The 18,870-nt window shown below is 32.8% G+C and overlaps 1 protein-coding gene and 1 long non-coding RNA gene across 3 annotated transcripts; both read right to left on the reverse strand.

The window, feature by feature from the left end:
• Nucleotides 1–6,855: 6,855 nt before the first annotated feature.
• LOC105646367 (S-type anion channel SLAH4) lies at nucleotides 6,856–9,206 on the reverse strand. Of its 2 annotated transcripts, none has more exons than XM_012232215.4 (2): nucleotides 8,148–9,203; nucleotides 6,856–7,319 (listed from the first exon to the last, which is right to left on the reverse strand). In XM_012232215.4, the coding sequence occupies exons 1-2, from the start codon at nucleotides 9,063–9,065 to the stop codon at nucleotides 7,050–7,052; spliced, it is 1,188 nt and encodes a 395-aa protein (XP_012087605.2). In that variant the 5' UTR covers nucleotides 9,066–9,203; the 3' UTR covers nucleotides 6,856–7,049. The 2 variants fall into 2 exon arrangements, with proteins under 2 accessions (XP_012087605.2, XP_020539884.1); XM_020684225.3 differs by lacking the exon at nucleotides 6,856–7,319 and adding an exon at nucleotides 7,873–8,010 and having other exon boundaries at nucleotides 8,148–9,206.
• A 5,670-nt stretch (nucleotides 9,207–14,876) lies between these two features.
• Nucleotides 14,877–16,596, reverse strand: LOC149497453 (uncharacterized). The gene is made up of 3 exons (XR_016320160.1): nucleotides 16,139–16,596; nucleotides 15,753–15,818; nucleotides 14,877–15,038 (listed from the first exon to the last, which is right to left on the reverse strand). It is a non-coding gene; the product is annotated as an uncharacterized LOC149497453 (long non-coding RNA).
• Nucleotides 16,597–18,870: the final 2,274 nt, after the last annotated feature.

The raw sequence follows: 18,870 nt of genomic DNA on the forward strand, positions 1-18,870 counted from the left end.
GGAAGACGATGTGGAACCTTCACTAGAGTAATGGTGGAATGCTTTAAGTGTTATGATCCAGGATACTTTCAGTATGAGTGTCCCAAGTGGAATAGGGAAGCCAATTATATTCAACTAGACGAAGAGGAAGAGTTGTTGTTGATGACATACATCGAAAACCAGGTTGCAAAGAGGAGTGACACCTGATTTATTGACTCAAGTTATTCGAATCATATGTGTGGCGATAAAGGTATGTTCTCAAGTTTACTAGATGAAATTAAACATTTGATGAAGTGTGGCAACAACGCTAGAATGACAGTAGCCGGGTAGTGTAAAGCTGGTGTTTAATAGTATAAGCTTTGTTATTAAAGATGTTTACTATGTCCCTGAACTTAGAAATAACTTGTGTGGGACAGCTACAGGAGAAGGTCTTGCAATTCTCATAACAAAATGGGACATGTAAAATGTATCATCCAGACAAAGGACTAATTGCACACATAAGAATGAGTGCAAATCGAATGTTTGTGCTCCTAAATGAAAGCTCATCAATCACTAAGCCACAATTAGAAGAGTGCTTACTCACCAGCTGCTTAGGCCTCACATTTCTTTGGCACCAACGATATGGGAATTTAAGTTACAAGGGGTTGAAGACTTTGTAATCTAAGAAGATGGTATGCACTGATTGTTTTACTAGCAAGTAACACCGAAATGCAATTCCTAAAAACAGTAAATGGCGAGCAAGCAAGGTCTTGGAGCTTGTTCATGCAGACATCTACGATCCTATTGATCCTATATCTAGTAGTGGAAAGAGGTACACTTTAAGTTTCATTGATGATTATAGTCGTAGAGCATGGGTGTATTTGTTGCTTGAGAAATCAGAAGCTTTGGAACAAAACCTTCAAGAAGATGGTGGAAAAAGAAGTAGATGAGTCCATCAAATGTTTAATGACAGATAGAGGTGGCGAGTTCACTTCATTCAATTTCAAAGCATTCTGTGAAGAACAAGGGATCAAACAAGAACTTACTACTGCCTACACACCTCATCAAAACAGCGTTGCATGCTAGCTGCCTAGAAGGTGCCTAAAATATTATGGACTGAAGCTGTAAACTGGACATTCTACTTATTGAATCGGTGTCCTACTCTTGCGGTAAAAAACATCACTCCTCAAGAAGCATGGAGCGAAGTGAAACCATCAGTTGATCACATTTAAGTATGGGGTTGTGTAGCACATGTGCACATTCTGAAAGCAAAGCGAGGTAAATTAGATGATAAAAGTTTTCCTTGTATTCTTTTGGGAGTTAGTGAAGAGTCGAAAGGATATAGGTTATTTGATCCTAAGACTAAAAGAATTGTAGTTAGCAAGGATGTGTATTTGAGGAAAAAGGAGCTGGGAATGGGAAAAAAAATTTTAGGAGCAAACTGAGGTAGAGTTAGTATAGGGAGATGATGACCTTAGTGATAAAGAAAATGAGAGAGAAAATAAAGGTGATGAAAATGATAATGGTGATGGGTCAGGTAGTGATATGGAATTCCATAGTAGTGATGAAAATAATGAGGGTGGTGAAAATAGTGAAGCTAGGAATGGTGAGGGCAGTTCTCAGGGTATGGTAGCTCAAGGGAGAGAAAGAAGGCAGCCGCCACAGATGGGGGATTATTTCAGCGGAGAAGGATTAAGTGAAGGTGAGGAAGCAACCTATATGATACAAGATATTGGAGCTGAAGACCCCATTGTATTCAAAAATGCTATGAACCAAGAAAAGTGGAGAAAGGCTATGGATAGTGAAATAAACTCCATTGAAAAAAAATCAGACTTGGAAACTCATGGACCTGCCAACTAGATCTAAAACCATTAGTGTTAAGTGGATCTTCAAGACAAAACTTAACGAGCACGGTGAAGTTGACAAGTATAAAGCTCGACTGGTGGTAAAGGAATATTCTTAACAGCATGGGATTGATTTCAATGAAGTTTTCGCTCCAGTGGCTCGAATGGACACCATAAGAATGATTGTTGCACTTGCAGCATGCAGAGGGTCGAACATTTTTCAATTAGATGTCAAACTTGCATTTCTCCATGGTGAACTCAATGAGGATGTGTACATTGAGCAACCAAAGGGGTATCTAAGGAAGGGAAGTGAGCACAGATTGTACAAGCTGCACAAAGCCCTTTTCACTCAAAACAAGCTCTAAGAGCTTGGTTTAGTCAAATTGAGTGTCATTTCATTGAAGAATATTTCAAGAAGTGTCCAAATGAGCAAACATTGTTCACTAAGAGAAACAGTAAAGGTAAACTGCTGATTGTTAGCATATACGTGGATGACTTAATTTATACCGGCGAAGATAAAGGCATGATGGTTGACTTCAAGAATTCCATGATGAAAGCCTTTGATATGACTAACTTAGGGAAGATGAGGTTCTTCCTTGGAATTGAGATGTTGCAGAAATCAGAAAGGATTTTCATCTGTCAAAAGAAATATGCTAATGATCTGTTGAAGCGGTTCGGAATGTCAGAAAGCAAACCTGTAACTAGTCCAATTGTTCCGGGTTTCAAAATAAGTAGGGATGCTAATGGAATTTCTGTGGATGACACCTACTGCAAGCAAATTGTTAGAAGCTTAATTTATCTCATAGCTACACATCTAGACATCATGTTTAGTGTGAGCTTAATCAGCAGGTATATGTCAAAACCGACTGAATTACATTTGCAAGCTGCTAAGAGAATTCTGCATTATTTGAAAGGAACTACTAGTCATGGTATTTTCGAAAAGAAAGGAGGGATGAAGATTTGATTGTTTTCACCGACTCAAATTATGTTGGTGATGAAGAAGATTCCAAAAGCACATCAGGTTATGTTTTCTTATTGAGTTCAGGTGATGTTTCTTGGATGTCGAAAAAACAGCCGATTGTTACACTTTCAACCACTGAAGCAAAGTTTGTGGCAACTGCTACTTGTGCATGTCAGGCTATATAGATGAGAAGGGTTTTTAGAAATTTGGGTCATGTTCAACAAGAAAGCACCACCATCATGTGTGATAATATCTCTACAATGAAACTCTCAAAAAATCCAGTAATGTATGGAAGAAGCAAGCACATCAGGGTGCGTTTTCATTTCTTGAGAGATCTCGTAAAAGATGAAAAAATTAAGTTAGTTCATTGTGAAACTCAATAGCTAGTAGCAGATGTGATGACCGAGGCACTAAAACTCGAAGCTTTTCAGAAACTCAAAGAGAAGATGGGAATGTGTGATCTCACTGATGTAAACTAACTGCAATTTGCAGCTAGTTTAGGGGAGGGATTGAAATGGTCTTTTTCTGCTGAAATTAGTTGCTTGAAGATAAGAGTATTTGGCTCTTTGTTTCAATAAAGTCCTAGTCTCGAAGAGAGATAGCTATTTCTGACTTATTCTTGTTTTAGTTGATAGCCGTAGCTATCATGATCTATTTTCTTGTATTATGTTGCTTTGTAAAAGGCTATTTCAAGCCTAGCTTAAGATTCAATGATAAACAAGTATCATATTCAGTGTGATCAAAGTTATTTTAAAACAATTCCTTTACTCTACTTTATGGACCGGTTCTCTAATGTGTTTTTACCGGCAACGATAGAGAATGCTCCTGTTATTCTGATGGTTTGTCCTTGGCTGTTCATTATATGGCTACGCGTTCTCTTGCAGCTTGGAGGGAGGTACGGCTGCACCCACTTGTTGTGAATGTTGTTGTTGTGCCTGTACATGCATGGCAGCGTCCTCCACCTGGTTGGATTAAGATTAATGTCGACGCATCATTAGGAGGGTCTGGTGGCTTCGTGGGTATTGGAGCTGTTGTACGCGACTCTCATGCCCATTTTCTTGCAGCAAGGACTTGGGGAATCCCAGATTTATTAGATGCGAAATCTGCAGAAGCTATTGCCATTCGTGAGGTGCTTAGCTGGATAAAGGATAAGGTCTACTGTCTAGGTGGAGTCTGATGCTCAGGTGGTTATTAATGCTTTGAATAATGGAGCATACTCAGATTGGTCCTCTTTTGGTATTTTAATTCAAGCATGTAAATCTCTCTTATATGAAATAGAGAGTATTAGGTGTAAATTTGTGTATCGGTCTACGAATGTGATTGCCCATTGCCTAGCAACGGGAGCTCATTCCGAGTCAGGCCTAGGAGTTTGGGAATCTGTCCCACCTCCTTTTATTATCGATGTCTTATCCCAATAATGATATTAACACATTTTTCCTCAAAAAAAAAAAAAAAAAAAAAAATTCAAAATAAAGGTACATACGATATTTTATAAAACAACTAAGGGCAGTTATGACATTTTATGAAAAATAAATCATTACTATTATTTTCCAAGCCAAATAGTTAATTAAATTTGTGATCTTAGAAAAGATTTGCGCCTTGTTCAATATATATGTATATTAGTCCTCCCTTAGAGACTAAATTGGTGAAAATACTTGAAGTCGAAAATTCTTGAACTTGAAACCTCTCACTCCACTCCGTACACAAGTAAAAAAGCTAACCAGACGACACCTATTTGACATATTAATTAACATTTTTCTCGACCTATAAGCAAGTTAAATGATAGAGAAAATTTAATATCCTTTTAGCTAATTAAACCCAAACCGACAGGCTCTCTACAAAATCCATCCTAAACCATAAAAAGAGAAAGAAAACCGGAAAGTGAACATCTACCTAAATAATTGTCAAGGATAGGTCACCACTTGAGAGTAAATTGGACGGACAATATCCAATGCTATTCATCTTCTTTAATACTATTATTATTTTCTTATGATATGTTGGAGGGGTATTAGTTGTACGGCTTCAAAAATTAAAGTTATGGACGGCTAGAATTGGAGGTGGACCTCTAGATTTATATTAATTGGTGCAAAATTGAAATGCATGTATACACGCGCATGCATATATGAATATATCAAAATATATCAAAGTACGTAACATGACTGAAAAAATGGCAATAAAAATTTAAAAATAAATGAATTAAATAGATATATAATACGGTTCAAAAATAAATTAATTTATGAGTGGGTTAAAAAATGGATAGTTTTATTTGAAAAGAATTAATTAATCACAAACTATACCAACTCCAAGTAAATTCGTAAGATGAAAATTTAATAGAACAAAAAGCTAAACAATATTTTTTTTTTTTCGTTCAGTTTACATGAATTAATCTTTATACATAAATTAAGTATAATATCAAACTAAAATTAGTTTATATAGTGAAAGAAAAAAAAAATATGTGGAGGTAAATAAAATATTTAAGTGGGCAAAAATAAATAATATTAAGTTAAAAGAAATCTTAATATATATATATGATATAGAGGCAGTAGATGATGACAGTGCCCTCCCCCAATGCTGAATCTGCCTATAGCAACAAGCATATGTTCTTGAATTAGGAAAATGTTAGACTCCCAGTTTAGTTAACTAGGACCTTATATCCTGTTTAATTAGGGTGTTTAAGCTGTTCATCAATTAATCAATATACAGTAGTACTTGACTTTGAACTTGACAGAGACTAAAACCAAACTCATTATCTATATACTCATCCACAGATTAATTTTGTACGTCCTTTTCTTTTCCTTCATCCATGTGTATAATAAAGTGCAAAGGTAGCTTTCGAGACAGAGAAGAAAAAGGAAAATGTAAACGAAAAGGGTAATAAGAGGACCTTTATTCCTCAACAACAAACCTCTACCGTCCCCTGTCTGCATGGACGGCTGTAACAGCATTTTGAACTCTCTTTTTTGGCTCATTCAGATTCCCTAGTTCGATTTGGCTCTCCATGACATTTCAACTTAATGAACGTTTTTTTTTACCTTTCCAAAACCACCTTTTTTTTTTCTTTCTCAGGTCCAGAGAAGAGGGGAGGGGAGATGGGGAGTGGAATTGATCATCGGTCAGCTCATGCAGTGTAAGAGGACCTTTCATCAGGTTACACCTGAATCCCCTTCCAAAAATACCTACCTTTATTACCTATATTACCCTAAACTTAAATTTAATTGTAATTGCACTTTAGGGTTAGGATTTAAAATAAAATAAAATATTTCATGGGATCCACAGTAAATTAATCCAAACTAACATGAAAAAACTCGAACAAATTTCATATGCAAATTTCAAAAAAAAAAAAAAAATCATTTAGAGATCAAAGATTCCCCTTTCACATCCTCTTTCTCTCTTTAATTTATCTAACCCACTTCAATTATTTCCAATCTCTTCCATATGCTTTTGTTTTTTCTAGATAAATCCTCTCATCAAACCCCAAAATTCTATCATTTAATCGCGGCTTGTTTCCAGAACATACAATTTAATTTAAAGATTCAAATACATATGGCTCTTGAAACTTGGTTAGTTGACTTATAAAGGTTAAAATTGCAAAGAATTCGGAGAACTTGCATGGATTCTGAAGTAGCCTCTGCGCCTATACCAAAAGCATCAAAGAAACCGATCATTGGAGTTTTGGCTTTTGAGATCGCAGGTTTGTCTAAGCTCTTCCTATCTCTATGGTAATCTTTATCTGACAAGAACGTAATAGTTCCTTCTTGGCCTTGCAAGGCTGAGCATCTAAGGCTGGCTAAATCGGTCTCATGATTGAGCAAAATATGCGAATCTTCATCGTTTTGATCGTTTTCTCAAGGACTTTGCAAATTCCAGTCATGATCCTAATTGTTGGATCATAAGTTGCAAGGAAATGGCAGCCAAGGAAAAGCAGATGAATAGGTACGTGAGAATTAAAAAAATTAGAGAGGTGAAGGGGAATCTTCGATTTGCAGCTGAATTTAATATGTGTAGATATAATGTACATTACAATTGTAGAAATAACAATTAGAATACTGTAAAAAGGAGCATAAGTAGTAAGACACACATAAGTTCATTGGATGATTTCTGAAATATCAGAACTGGTATCATATTCAAAAGGAGACATGGGGATAAAACCAAAAAATAACAATTTGAACATAATACACACACACACACACACACATATATATTTTTTAAAAAAAGATGGTTATGATTTTTTCCGTCTGCAACATGTGATTTACAATTGGAATATATAACGATGTTGTCTTTAATCATCATGATGTGGCTTGAAGATTATTAGGACTAACAGGACCTTTAGGTGGGAAAAGGCTGTTAGTATTAAGTGCAGTGAAAACCACCAAGCTAAGAGATACAAGAACTGAAAGTGAAGATAACACCATCATCATCGCATGGGCAATAGTACCCTTAACCTCTTGTGCATAATCTGCTGATGCTGCTGCCAAAATTGTTGAAGGGTAAGAGTATGCCCACCATGCTACATTGAACTTTCTTGTGGATTTCTTGAATAGCATTGGCCTTGAAACCTATTTTCACATCAAAAACCCACAAAAATATTAGCCAATGGGACTTCACAAATAAGATGTTTAATTAGGAATAAGAAAGAAAGGTCACTTTTTAAAATAGTCAAAAGAATAAATTGATATTTATTAGTAATTAGTTGGAATTTGGCTTCATGGACTAACTAATAAATATGTATTAAACTAGCCTACATAATGTAACTATATATGGTGTATGTATGTGTATATATAGAGAGAGTGGGGAGTAGTGAAGAGTATTTCACACTAGATATTTTTAGATATACCAGATTGATTCGTGGAGTACACTCTTAAAATCATTAGAAAAAAAATATATAGTTTTGATACGTGTCAATTGATCCAAAAATAAATTTTTTTAACTATAACTATATACACCAAACTAATTAAAAAAGTATTTTTAAAAAATATTACTATTTTTTTTTTCTCATCATGATTAGAAATATTCTCAACCAAAACACCTGTATTTGAATTGGTACATAGGTGCGCTTGTACACAGGACATATGGATAAGTCTTAGCAGACCCGATGCAAGGATCTAGCAACAAGCTTTATTACCGATAAACTGCTATGCTTTGACCGGTCGGCTTAGCTATGTCAACATGTGCACATATATGTGAAAGGGACACTTGTTTAGCAGCTTAACTGGAGCACACGATCTTTATATGGTCCCTGCTTGAATTCTTATTTAAAGACCACAAATATATGTATCATGACATCTATAACAATTCAATTTTAATTTTACTTCTTAAACATAACAATTTCTAAAATTAAGCTAAATAATAATAAAAATAAAATCTAATTTTCGCAAATATATTACCAGGGATAAGAAGAGGAAAAGAGAGAGAAAGAAGAGCATCTTTGCCAAGTTATCAAAGCTTCCAGAAATAGAGTTCCAAGCCAAGCTTGCCATGCTTGGAGCAGCAATAAATAAGAAGAAAACTGGCCTTAACATTGTTGGTACGCAATTACCCTCACTTAACCTTTGATATAATGTTACAAAAAGCACAAGATAATGACTCATCCCTAATGAAAACATGCAAATAGAAATCTCTCTCCACCCCATTTCGGCTGCCGCCTGAGCTCCGACCAAGTTTCCGATCACTGATAACTGGCTTGTCGGATTTGCTGCTATAGATAAAGATCTCTTTCCTTTAGTAAACCACTGACCGTAAATTTTAACATCAAGCACTAACATTGGAACAACAAAAACCCAAAAAAGAAAAAGATAGTAAATAGATTTTGAATTGAAAAAAGGTGATGATTGAAGTAAAAGAAGCCAAGAAATCCAAGGAGCAAAAAGATAGTTCACTCCTACATGATGGAGAAATTCATCTTTCACTAACTTAAAGTGAAAGAAACATCTAAATATATAAACAAAGGAGAGAAATGCTGTTATAAAGAAAGCTATTGACCAAAGAAGAACAAAAGCTAAAGAGGGTATCCCTTGGAAAACTCTTCTAAGCGAATGTGGATTAGTTATTGATTCATCTCTAAGAATTTTCAAGAGTAAGGCCTGGCTACAAAGAGAAAGGCTTATTCTAAAATATCCTGCATGAAACCTTGCCAAAAGTGAAACAAGTGACTCTTTAACGGCATTTAAAAAGCTATAATGTGGCGGCGGCTGAGGCGGTTGTGGTGTTTGTGGTGGTGTGGATAGCTCAATGACAATGTGGATATGGGGTTTGGGATTTTTCACAAATGAATTACTAACCTCCATTTTGATGTTCAAGAACATAAGAATTGGCAGGGTATATATAGAATAGAGTGAAGGTTTATTGCAAAAATGTAGAGTTATTGGTAGTTGGAAAGAATGTTCAAAAAAAGTGCAATGTGTTTGTGCTAAAGGGAGACACAATGGTAGAGTGGCTGCGGCTGCGGCTGAGTAGGCTAACCCTTTTGAAATTTGTTTATTATATTATGAGTTGTTTTCAGATCTTTACAGCTAGACCCCATGCATCATACTAGTGGGACCATTTTATTTGCCTCGCATCCGCTTTTTTTTTTTTCCTTTTACCTTTATTTTTTCTTTTTTGAAAAATTTGTAAAAAGAAAACATTTTTAATATCGTGCGTTAGAAAATACGTTTTAAAATATTCACTTTTCCCACACTATATATTACATATTAAACATACCACTTTCTTAGACCAAAAAAGAAAGTAACTCTTAAGTTTATTTAGATCAGCAAAGGTCATACCAAAATATTATTTTTACAGGTTATATTTAAAAGAAAACAACAGGATGTGGATAGTGGTAAATGAAAACCAGTTCATCTTTCAAGAGGAGGTCATTTCTTTCCTGCGATACAGCCTGAATCTTTTTTTAGAGTAGCTAAAATATATTTATTATTTTATATGACGAATTTTTTATTATATTATTTTTTATATAAATAGTTAAATAATCATTTTAGAAATTATCTTTCATTTTATTGTGAAGTTTTATTTTCAATATCTTCATTATTGAAAATGCTTGTTCTGTAGTTGTTATTGATAAAGGAAGAATAAGAACAAGTCTAATCAATGTATGAATGAGAGGACAATGATTTTCTAGTTTTCATAAGCCCCTAATATAATTCTTGATGACTATCTAATCTTTTGCATTTCAATATGATTTAGAACATTAAGTTTAAAGTGTTTAAGTTTAAAGTTTAAACATATCAATTCTTGTTTTGTGAAATCATTAGGATAGAATTTCTGTGCAAGCTTATAAATATTATCAACATTAAAACCCTTAAATTCATCACTAGGCTCTAAAGGGCAGCTGAAAACAATTAACTATATTGTACGATCATTGAACCTATTATTCAATGCTTGGGGCTGATAATTAATCGCAGCAATAAAACTCGTCATCTCAATAATAATGTCCAATGTTAATCTCATCTCGTGGGTTTTGAGATCGACCATGCCTAGCAATATATCAAGCATTGAAATCCAGAATATCAATTTAATGTTTCTCATAAAATGTTTTTACCTTTCCAAAAAAGTTTTCTAATATGAATCTTTTAAATTCTTGATTAATATTTTTATACTAGAAACAAAGCACATAATATTCAAAATATTTTGTGATTGGCATTGTAAAACTTGACAAAGAATTCGAATAATTTTTAAAAGTTCTTTCATAAGATACAAAATAAAGATAAAACCAAAAGACAGTAATTGCTTTATAGCAAACTTGATGAGAGCATGAAACTTTCATCTACCATTTTACTTAGAACCACAAATTGATTGAGCCCCTTCCTGATTCAATCACATTATTACCACTCCCATTAATGAATTGCATAGTTCAAGTCTCCTTTAATTCATTATATCTTTTATTAAATACAGTAAAATTGATCAAACTTGTTAAAAAGATATTAACTTTTATGATTTATTAAAGAATAATAATAATAATAAATTTAGAAAAAAAAAAAAATTCAATGAACTGGAAGTGAGCTCATTTTTCAACGAGATTAGACGGTGAGTGCATCTTTAAGGGGAAATTTTCTTGGTTGCTTCTTTGCTAGGTGGATACGGCACTCATAGCTTTCTACTTGCCAAGCCAAGTACATTATTGGCAATGGTGAGTCAATACATTGGTAAGTACAACCACTAGCTTTTTGTTTATGTTTCTTTTTGGACTCAAACAAAAGTATTTTATGATAAAGGTTTACCCAATGAAATGAATGTCTCTAGTTATGAAAACTTCCTTAGAGATCAAATTATAAAGTCTGTAACCCTTTTCACATGTAGAACACCCAATGAAAATAAATTTAATAGCTCTGGGATTAAATTATCCATATGAGGGAATGAAAAGAAGATCAATGTAGAAATGAAAGAATTATATATGGAGAAAAAATGAATGAAATCAATCCAAAACACTAAAAAGATCGAATTTTGTTCCGACACTAAATAACGTTATAAACGTAGAAAAAAAATATGAGCGAAAGGACAATATTTAAAAAAAAAATAACATATTAGAATGCTTAAATCGTCTCATCTAAAAAAAAGTTATAATAAGAATATTACATTTAAAAAAAGAAAATTGCATATTTCCTAGAATAACCAATTAAAAACAAGTTTGAGCTGAAAAGTAGGAAAAGAATAGTAAGTTACAGTTTCCAGCATGTTCTTTTTATTTTTCTAGTATAGTCTTCTTCCCAATTACGGGTCAAATTTCATCACCAAGAAGACTACAAGTCGTAATTTTCAGATGTCGAAACATAAATAGAGTATGCATCTTCGTACAGATAATTTTGACTTCATAGATTTTATTTGTCTACGTTTCATGATAAAATCAAAGGCCTTGGAAATTAGAAGACATTTTTGACTTTTTAATTCTGATGTATATATCTCTTTCATGACAAAACAAAATCAGTCAGACAACCTCAACAACAGAAGATTGAATCTTTTTTGTTTTTTCTTCTTATCTTGTCCATTTTAGACGATAAATCCTAATGAAAACTAGACATAAAATAAAAATTATTATAATTAAAATAATTATTATTTGTTGATGTAATAAGAAATCCTAATGAAATATATCAGAGCAACTATAATGCTTTGATTGTTTTTGAAATCATATTTATGGGAATAATTATTAAAAATTAAATTCCTAGCCCTTTCAATTTAAAATAAAAAAATCATCCTAGGCCGAAGTAGGTTGAAGTTTGGAGGGCCGTGGACCCATACTGCTTCCAATCTTTTCAAATTTATGGGCCGAAGCCCGAAGTGGGTTTTAGTATAAACTTTTTGTCTTTTTGAGATATTGAGCAAACTACAAATGGTGTTTGATATAAAACCAGAAACAAAGACTAGCTAAACCATTTTTTTATTAAAGCAATTGTTAAACATAATATTATTTTTGAAAAAAAAAAAAAACCACAAATACTCCCAGCTTTAATTGAACAAAACAGAAGAAACTAAATTGGGCTTTTCTAGTGCTTCGCAAATCTCTTAGTGCAAACCTCATACTGTTAATCCATCTTGGACTGGAGTAGAAAAAAAGAAATAAAACTCAATAAATAAATATTATATATAAAAATTCGGTTAACCGTAGTGAATCAGATCGAATCCTATAATTTAATGAATCCTATTTTTATCAGTTAATGACCGGTCCGAGTTTCAGAACATTAGATAACAGTATCCTATTTATTTATAAAAAAATTACTATTTTATTCATGTATTTTGTCATAAAAACATGACTTTACCTTTTTAAAGATATATAATTTTATCTATTTTTTATCTCTACCAGGCTGTTATATGAATTAATCAATTTTTTTACATTTTTTCCGTTACAGGAATAGTTAATAAAGTTTTGGCATAATATGAAAAACTAGTAATTTATCAACGGGGAAAAACATAAAGATTCACAAAATTATATAATAGAATAACAGAGGTAAAATTTAGAGATAAAATTATGCATTTCTAAAAAAGAAAGGAAGTGTTATTTATTATGAGAAAATATAGAAATAAAATCATAATTTTTTATTAATTGATTTATTTATTTTTGTTGTTTATTAAGGTTTTTTCTCTTTTTTTTTTTTCCTTATTTTTCATGGACCGAGGCAGTGACTTTAGTTATTATTTTATTGTTATTGGGCTTTTCTTTTTATTAGATGAGCTTAATTTTATGGCTTGAAAGCGTATCCCTTGTGACCTTTGTAATTAGACTAATGACTCTGACTTGTTCATAGGTTTTAAAGATCAATTAACACAACATCAATAATAGGAAGGCAACTTAATACAAACCCAAATTTCGATTCGGGTTTATTTATTTATTTATTTTTAATTGGAATCTGAAATGATAAATCCAACAGAGCAGTTCTGCCTTTTTCCATAAACTTTTTTCTTATTATTTAGAATTACTAAATTAGAATCTGAGAATGAAAATTTCAAGTCTTAACTATTGGAATATTAAAAATATTTATTGAATTATAATAAAATAATTTATAAAATTTAATTAAAGATGCTAAAATATTTATGTTGGAAAACTTTCATAATAGCCCCTATAGCAACATTCATATTTATAATTTATAAATTGCTTATTAGAAGCCTGAATTTGCAAAGCTTTACCACTCTAGGCCTCACTAGTGAACACAATGAGCATTTATCCGTTATTGGTATTTGGTGCTAAGCTCCGAATCGCTGCTTGAGCACGTTTGGAAATTTTTTTATTTTATTTTTAAAATTTATTTTTAAATATTTGATTCTGTTTTTATTACAATTTAAATATTATATTTAGAATAGAGATAAAAAAAAATTATATTTTTTATAATACTTTTTATGTTTGTATAATTTGATCGAATATAGTTTTTAAAAAATAAATTTTCAAATAGAATATATATAATTCAGCCTTTCAAAATTTTTAAATTTTACTTTTTGAAATTTATTTTTAAATAAAATGAACATATATAAGTGTGGGATGGCAAATAGTTGAAAATTTTTTATTTTAAAAATATATATAATATTTTATTGTTATATTATATATCTATATATATTGAAACATATTTATTAGGTAATGTATAGAATTACACGCATATAGTTATAAAGAATTTTAGATAAATGATGATATAAATTGAAATGAAGTGTGTGTATATACATACTGCTGTTTTTATTAATAAACCGTTATATTCACATTAATCTCGTAAGAATTTTTTTTAACATTATAAAAATTTAAATAATATAAAATAAAAATTATAATGAATATTAAAAAAAAGAGTATAAATGACAAGTGAACAATGATATAAACAATCGAACAAGTATGTATAACGAGTGTAGTCAATAAGCAACACATGTCATAAAAAAACTAGTTGATAATAAAAGAAAAAAAAATGCTTATTTTTATATTTATATTTAAACTCAAATAAATATTAAAATTTAAAAATATTGATCTCGTAAAATATTGAAAATTTTCAATTTTATTTATAAAATAGTGAACTTTTCAAGTGTTGCTTTCTTAAATTTTGAAAATTTAGGTTTAGTGAAATCATCTTTTTATATATATATATATATATATATATATATAATATATAGTGAATTTAATTTAAAATTCTAGGTGAATATTCCAATGTTCTTTTTTATATTTAGTGCCAATCAAACAACTATTTTTATTGAACACTTTCACTTTTAACAACTATTTAAACAGCTAATAGCTATCCGCTAACAGTTACTGCATAGCTAATAGCTATTAGAACAGCTAGTATGACCGAATAAACCCATAGTATTCTGTAACATAGCATTTTAAACTAACTTTTAGAGGTTAAAATAGCATTTTATAAAAAAGTTAACTCATGTAATGTCACGACCCGTTTCCATGGGCCGGACCGGTACTAGGGCCCAGGTAAGCTTAAGGCCCCCGAGGCCCGTAGTAAGCCTAAATTATCCAATATGTCTACCTATCTTTTCCAATTTCATCAAAACAGTAAACCCATATATAAACATCTGGCCCAAACTCAAATAACACATAATGTATAACCAGGGCCTATTCACAATAAATTATAATCACGTTATGGGCTTACTGGTTCACCTGCAGTTAATTACATAATATTTAATTTATAGTGTAGTGCTAACAATAATTCCAATATTAATACACAACCCTATAACTGCGGAGTCCAAAAATAATCTGATAACAGAATAATTTATACATCCAAAATTAAATAACATGAATATAAAGTTTACATTTGTAACTCTGCAGAGAAGATTGCAGAGCTTCAGCCGAATCAGCTGCTTCCTAGTACCTGGAAGGTTTGTTGGGGAGGGGTGAGTTTTGCAACTCAGTGAATAATAATAAATAATACACACCACATACAGTCAAGCAAAATGCACCATAATATACTGAATGAACACACAACAGTCAATCATATGACATTACATCAGCACCCACAAACAATATCACCTTCAAATAATCACATCACGTGGAAATTAGTCAGTGGCGTCACCTAAACCCCCGACGAGCCGTCCTCTCAAACAGGCCATCCTCTCAAACATGTGCACTCGGGGAGCCAATCCCCCATATCTGGCCGACCAGTCTAATCCTCACTTGACCAGTCCTCTCAATATTTTATTTTACATTCTCTCTTTTCTTTTCCATATCATCAACATCATTTCATCAATTCATCAGGTGCACACCGGGGCGCCGATCTCCCATTTACCCGGCTAACGGTCCAATTTCATCAGTTCATCAGGATCCATATTTATCGACCGTCCTCACAAACCCAGGGTGACCCACTTCATCCCAACTCCACACAAACAGAGCACAGTATATACACAGCACAAATAATCAAACAATTCATTTATCATAATACACCAATTTCATCCAAATGCACAATTATGCATAAGTATAATTATAGTGATCATAACATAATATATTTGAGAAAATACAATATGTAAATATATAAAAATGTAATGTTATGCAAATGCAGTGTTGACATGCATTATTTATTATTACTCACAGTGATGGAGAGCGAAGTTCTAGCTTTGATTCTGTCCTGAAGGAGTACTAGATGGACCCGGGCGATCTACGCAAAATTAGAACGACACAAAAGAAAATAATTCTATCAGACAATATTTCTTTACCACTCTAAGAATTTTATTTTATATTCTACATTTTTTTCTACGTAAATAAATCTCGATATTTAATTAACTAACATTACTAACATTAACTTAATTAAACTAATTAACTACAAATAATACAATTAAGTTCATTAACTTATATTACTAAAATTAAATTAATCAACTAAAATTATTAAAATTAAACTAACTAAAATGACTAAATTTAATTAACTATCATTAATAAAATTAAATTAATTAACTAAAATGTATTTAAATTAATTTATACCCCAATATAATTTTTTTTGTCGAATTTCTGCTAGATCGAAAATTTCCACGCGTGCCGGATCGGAGAGCAGTAGCTGTTGGTGGTCGGAGGCACGCTAGAGCGGCGGCAGAGGCGTGATCCGGTGGTCAGAGGCTTGCTGGAGCTGCTGCAGGCCGGCGATGGCGCGACAAGATGGAGGAGGCGCTGCTGTGATGGAGATCCACTCGAGCTGGTGCTGCGTGCGGCTGCGACTGGCGTGGCGCTGGAGCTGCGTGCGGCTGCGACCGGCGTGGCGCAGGTGTCGGTGGTTCACTTCCCTGCTGTTGCTGGCTGAGGTCGACGCAGGCGCAGTCACAGCAAGAAAGAAGAAGAGAGGAAGAAGAAAAGGGAAAGAAAGAAAGAAAGAAGAAGAAGAAGAAGAAGAAGAAGAAGAAGAGGAAGGAGGAGGCGCGGTGGCTGTGTCGGTGGAGTAGAGGTGAGGCGCTGGTGAGGGTGAGGAGTAGAGGTGTAGTGCTGGAGATAAAAAAAAAAAGAAAGGGAATTTTCTAGATGGTTTGGGTCGAATCGGTTTGATTCGGTTCGATTCGACCCAAATCTTTGATTTTCAATTGGTTTTCAGCTTTTTCAATCGGTTTTCGGTTCAGTTTCTCACAGTGTTCGCATTAAAATATTGAAATAAATTTCCAGGCTGTCGGTTTATTAAATTTAATTGAAAAAATCTTTGAAAATAAAAATTCGGGTTGTTTCATGTAACTTTTGGCTTTTAGGGTCTGTTTGGCAAAATTAGTTGTTTTGATAGCTGTTAACTATTTTAGTAGTGTCTTATTAGCTGTTTGAGTAGTTTTTCATAAAACGCTAAAAGCTACACGTTATATGAGTTAACTTTTTATAAAACACTACCTTAACCTCTAAAAACTTGTTCAAACATTATATTACCAAACATTATAAAAAATCGAGTTTTGCATTTTGACTGGTCAAAAAGCTAAAAATTACTTAAAATGTTATTGCCAAACACAACTTTCGCATTTCATGAAAAGCTACTCGAACAGCTAATAGCTACCAAAACAGCTATTTTTGTCGAACAGAACCAATTTCTAATCCGGTTCTAAAAAAAGAATTCAGGGGTTATGAACTTGAATAAAATTTAATTTTTTTCCACATAAATGCATGCAATAGACAAAGGGCTTGTTCGACAATTTTTTTCCACATAAATGTAGTAGCTGTCAGCTGTTAATGGTTAAATATTAGCTGTTAATGATTAGTTGTTTATATACCGGTTTAAAATAAAAGTGTTCAATAATAATAAGTTTTTGATTAACTGTTTAATATAAAAAAAAACAAAAAAGGATAAGGTCACAGAGAACAAGATAAAGATAAGTGATGGCATAAGCTTGACAAGTTTAATGAAATATTGTTTCAAACTCTAAAAATTAGGATAGATATGACATTACCGAACACAATAATTAATTAAAATATTATTTTAACTAAATGAAAATATTAAACACTACTTCAATCGAATCTTGACAAATAGAGCCAAACTCAAAGTTTAGTGGCTGAAATTTAATTAAAACTTGTTTATATTTTTAAAAATATACAACTACTAACTCTCAAAGTCATTACCTTTGTTGAAGATTTTATTTGGTATTGATATATTTTCTTACAAAATATAACAAATCAGGTGCTAGAAATGAAACATAAACGCTTGACAAATAAGATACCACTGTTTCTTCTTTGGTTGGAAGCAGAGATTCTTTACATCCACAGTTTCTTCTTTTTCTATCTCTGGTGCACAAATAACTTCCAGAGTTGTAAGACCTGATGTTAAGAGGTGCTCTGCGGCTGGCTTTCATCGTTTTGTTATCAAGAAAGTACAGGAAGGGAAGGATACCGTCACTCAATTGCTGCGATTTTAAACAACCGCCCCTTTCCTTTGCTTCTAATAACAAGAAGACAAACTTCTATTTATGCCCGAGTCTAGCAGTTGCATTAGTGTAGACAGTAAAAACTATGAAAGTGCACATTCACGCCGCCTCCTGACAAGCTCCAACCGGAACGGAAGGCCGCCGGGGTCGATGACAAGGAAGCGCGATTAACGCCGGATAGGGCTCCGCTCCAACGACTAGTTTCATGGTGGGACCAGACTGAGGTTTTACTCTCTTCTTTTTTCTTTTTTTGTTTTTGTCATTCAACAAAAAAAAAAAAAAAAAAAAAAAAAAAAAAAGGATACAATGAATGATGGAGAGCCCCAACGACTAGTTTCATGGTGGGACCAGATTGAGATTTTCCTCTCTTCTTTTTTTGTCAATCATTAAAAAAAAAAAAAAAGTGTAATAAGGAATGATGAAGAAGCTTCAACGCACTATGTCCAGGCCGTAATGACTAGTCTTTCTTGCGGACCCATTTTGAGAATCGTCTTCTTTTGTGTCGGTCAATTAAAATACATAAAGAAAAATTGAATGATGAGAGCACTGTACTTGTCCCTTTGACTCAATTCAAATAAATATACCCCTTTAAAACACTCTTGCGCTATGCATGTTAATCTTCTTGCATTTGCATGAGCGCAATTATGTCACTCAACACTCTCTCTTCTACCACACACAGTCTCGCAAATCTCTCTCTTGTGGATGATGAAGACTTCATCGAGGATGCTCCTCGAGTTGAAGCTACGCAGATTGATGCGCCATTGGCATTGGTTGGGAGATTCCTTACCGACCGACGGATCAACTTTCCTGCCATGAAATCAACTCTGGCTA

The sequence above is a fragment of the Jatropha curcas genome, chromosome 3, assembly GCF_041381405.1.
Source record: "Jatropha curcas cultivar XTBG-Jc1 chromosome 3, XTBG_Jcur_1.0, whole genome shotgun sequence".
NCBI classification, from domain to species: Eukaryota; Viridiplantae; Streptophyta; class Magnoliopsida; order Malpighiales; family Euphorbiaceae; genus Jatropha; species Jatropha curcas.

Excerpts from the sequence above, each read along its gene's own strand:
- LOC105646367 (XM_012232215.4), bottom strand. The coding sequence starts at position 9,065 with ATGTTCTTGAACATCAAAATGGAGGTTAGTAATTCATTTGTGAAAAAT. Across the intron at positions 7,320-8,147 it reads TTTTCCTCTTCTTATCCCTG|GTTTCAAGGCCAATGCTATT; the intron begins GTAATATATTTG and ends ATGTGAAAATAG.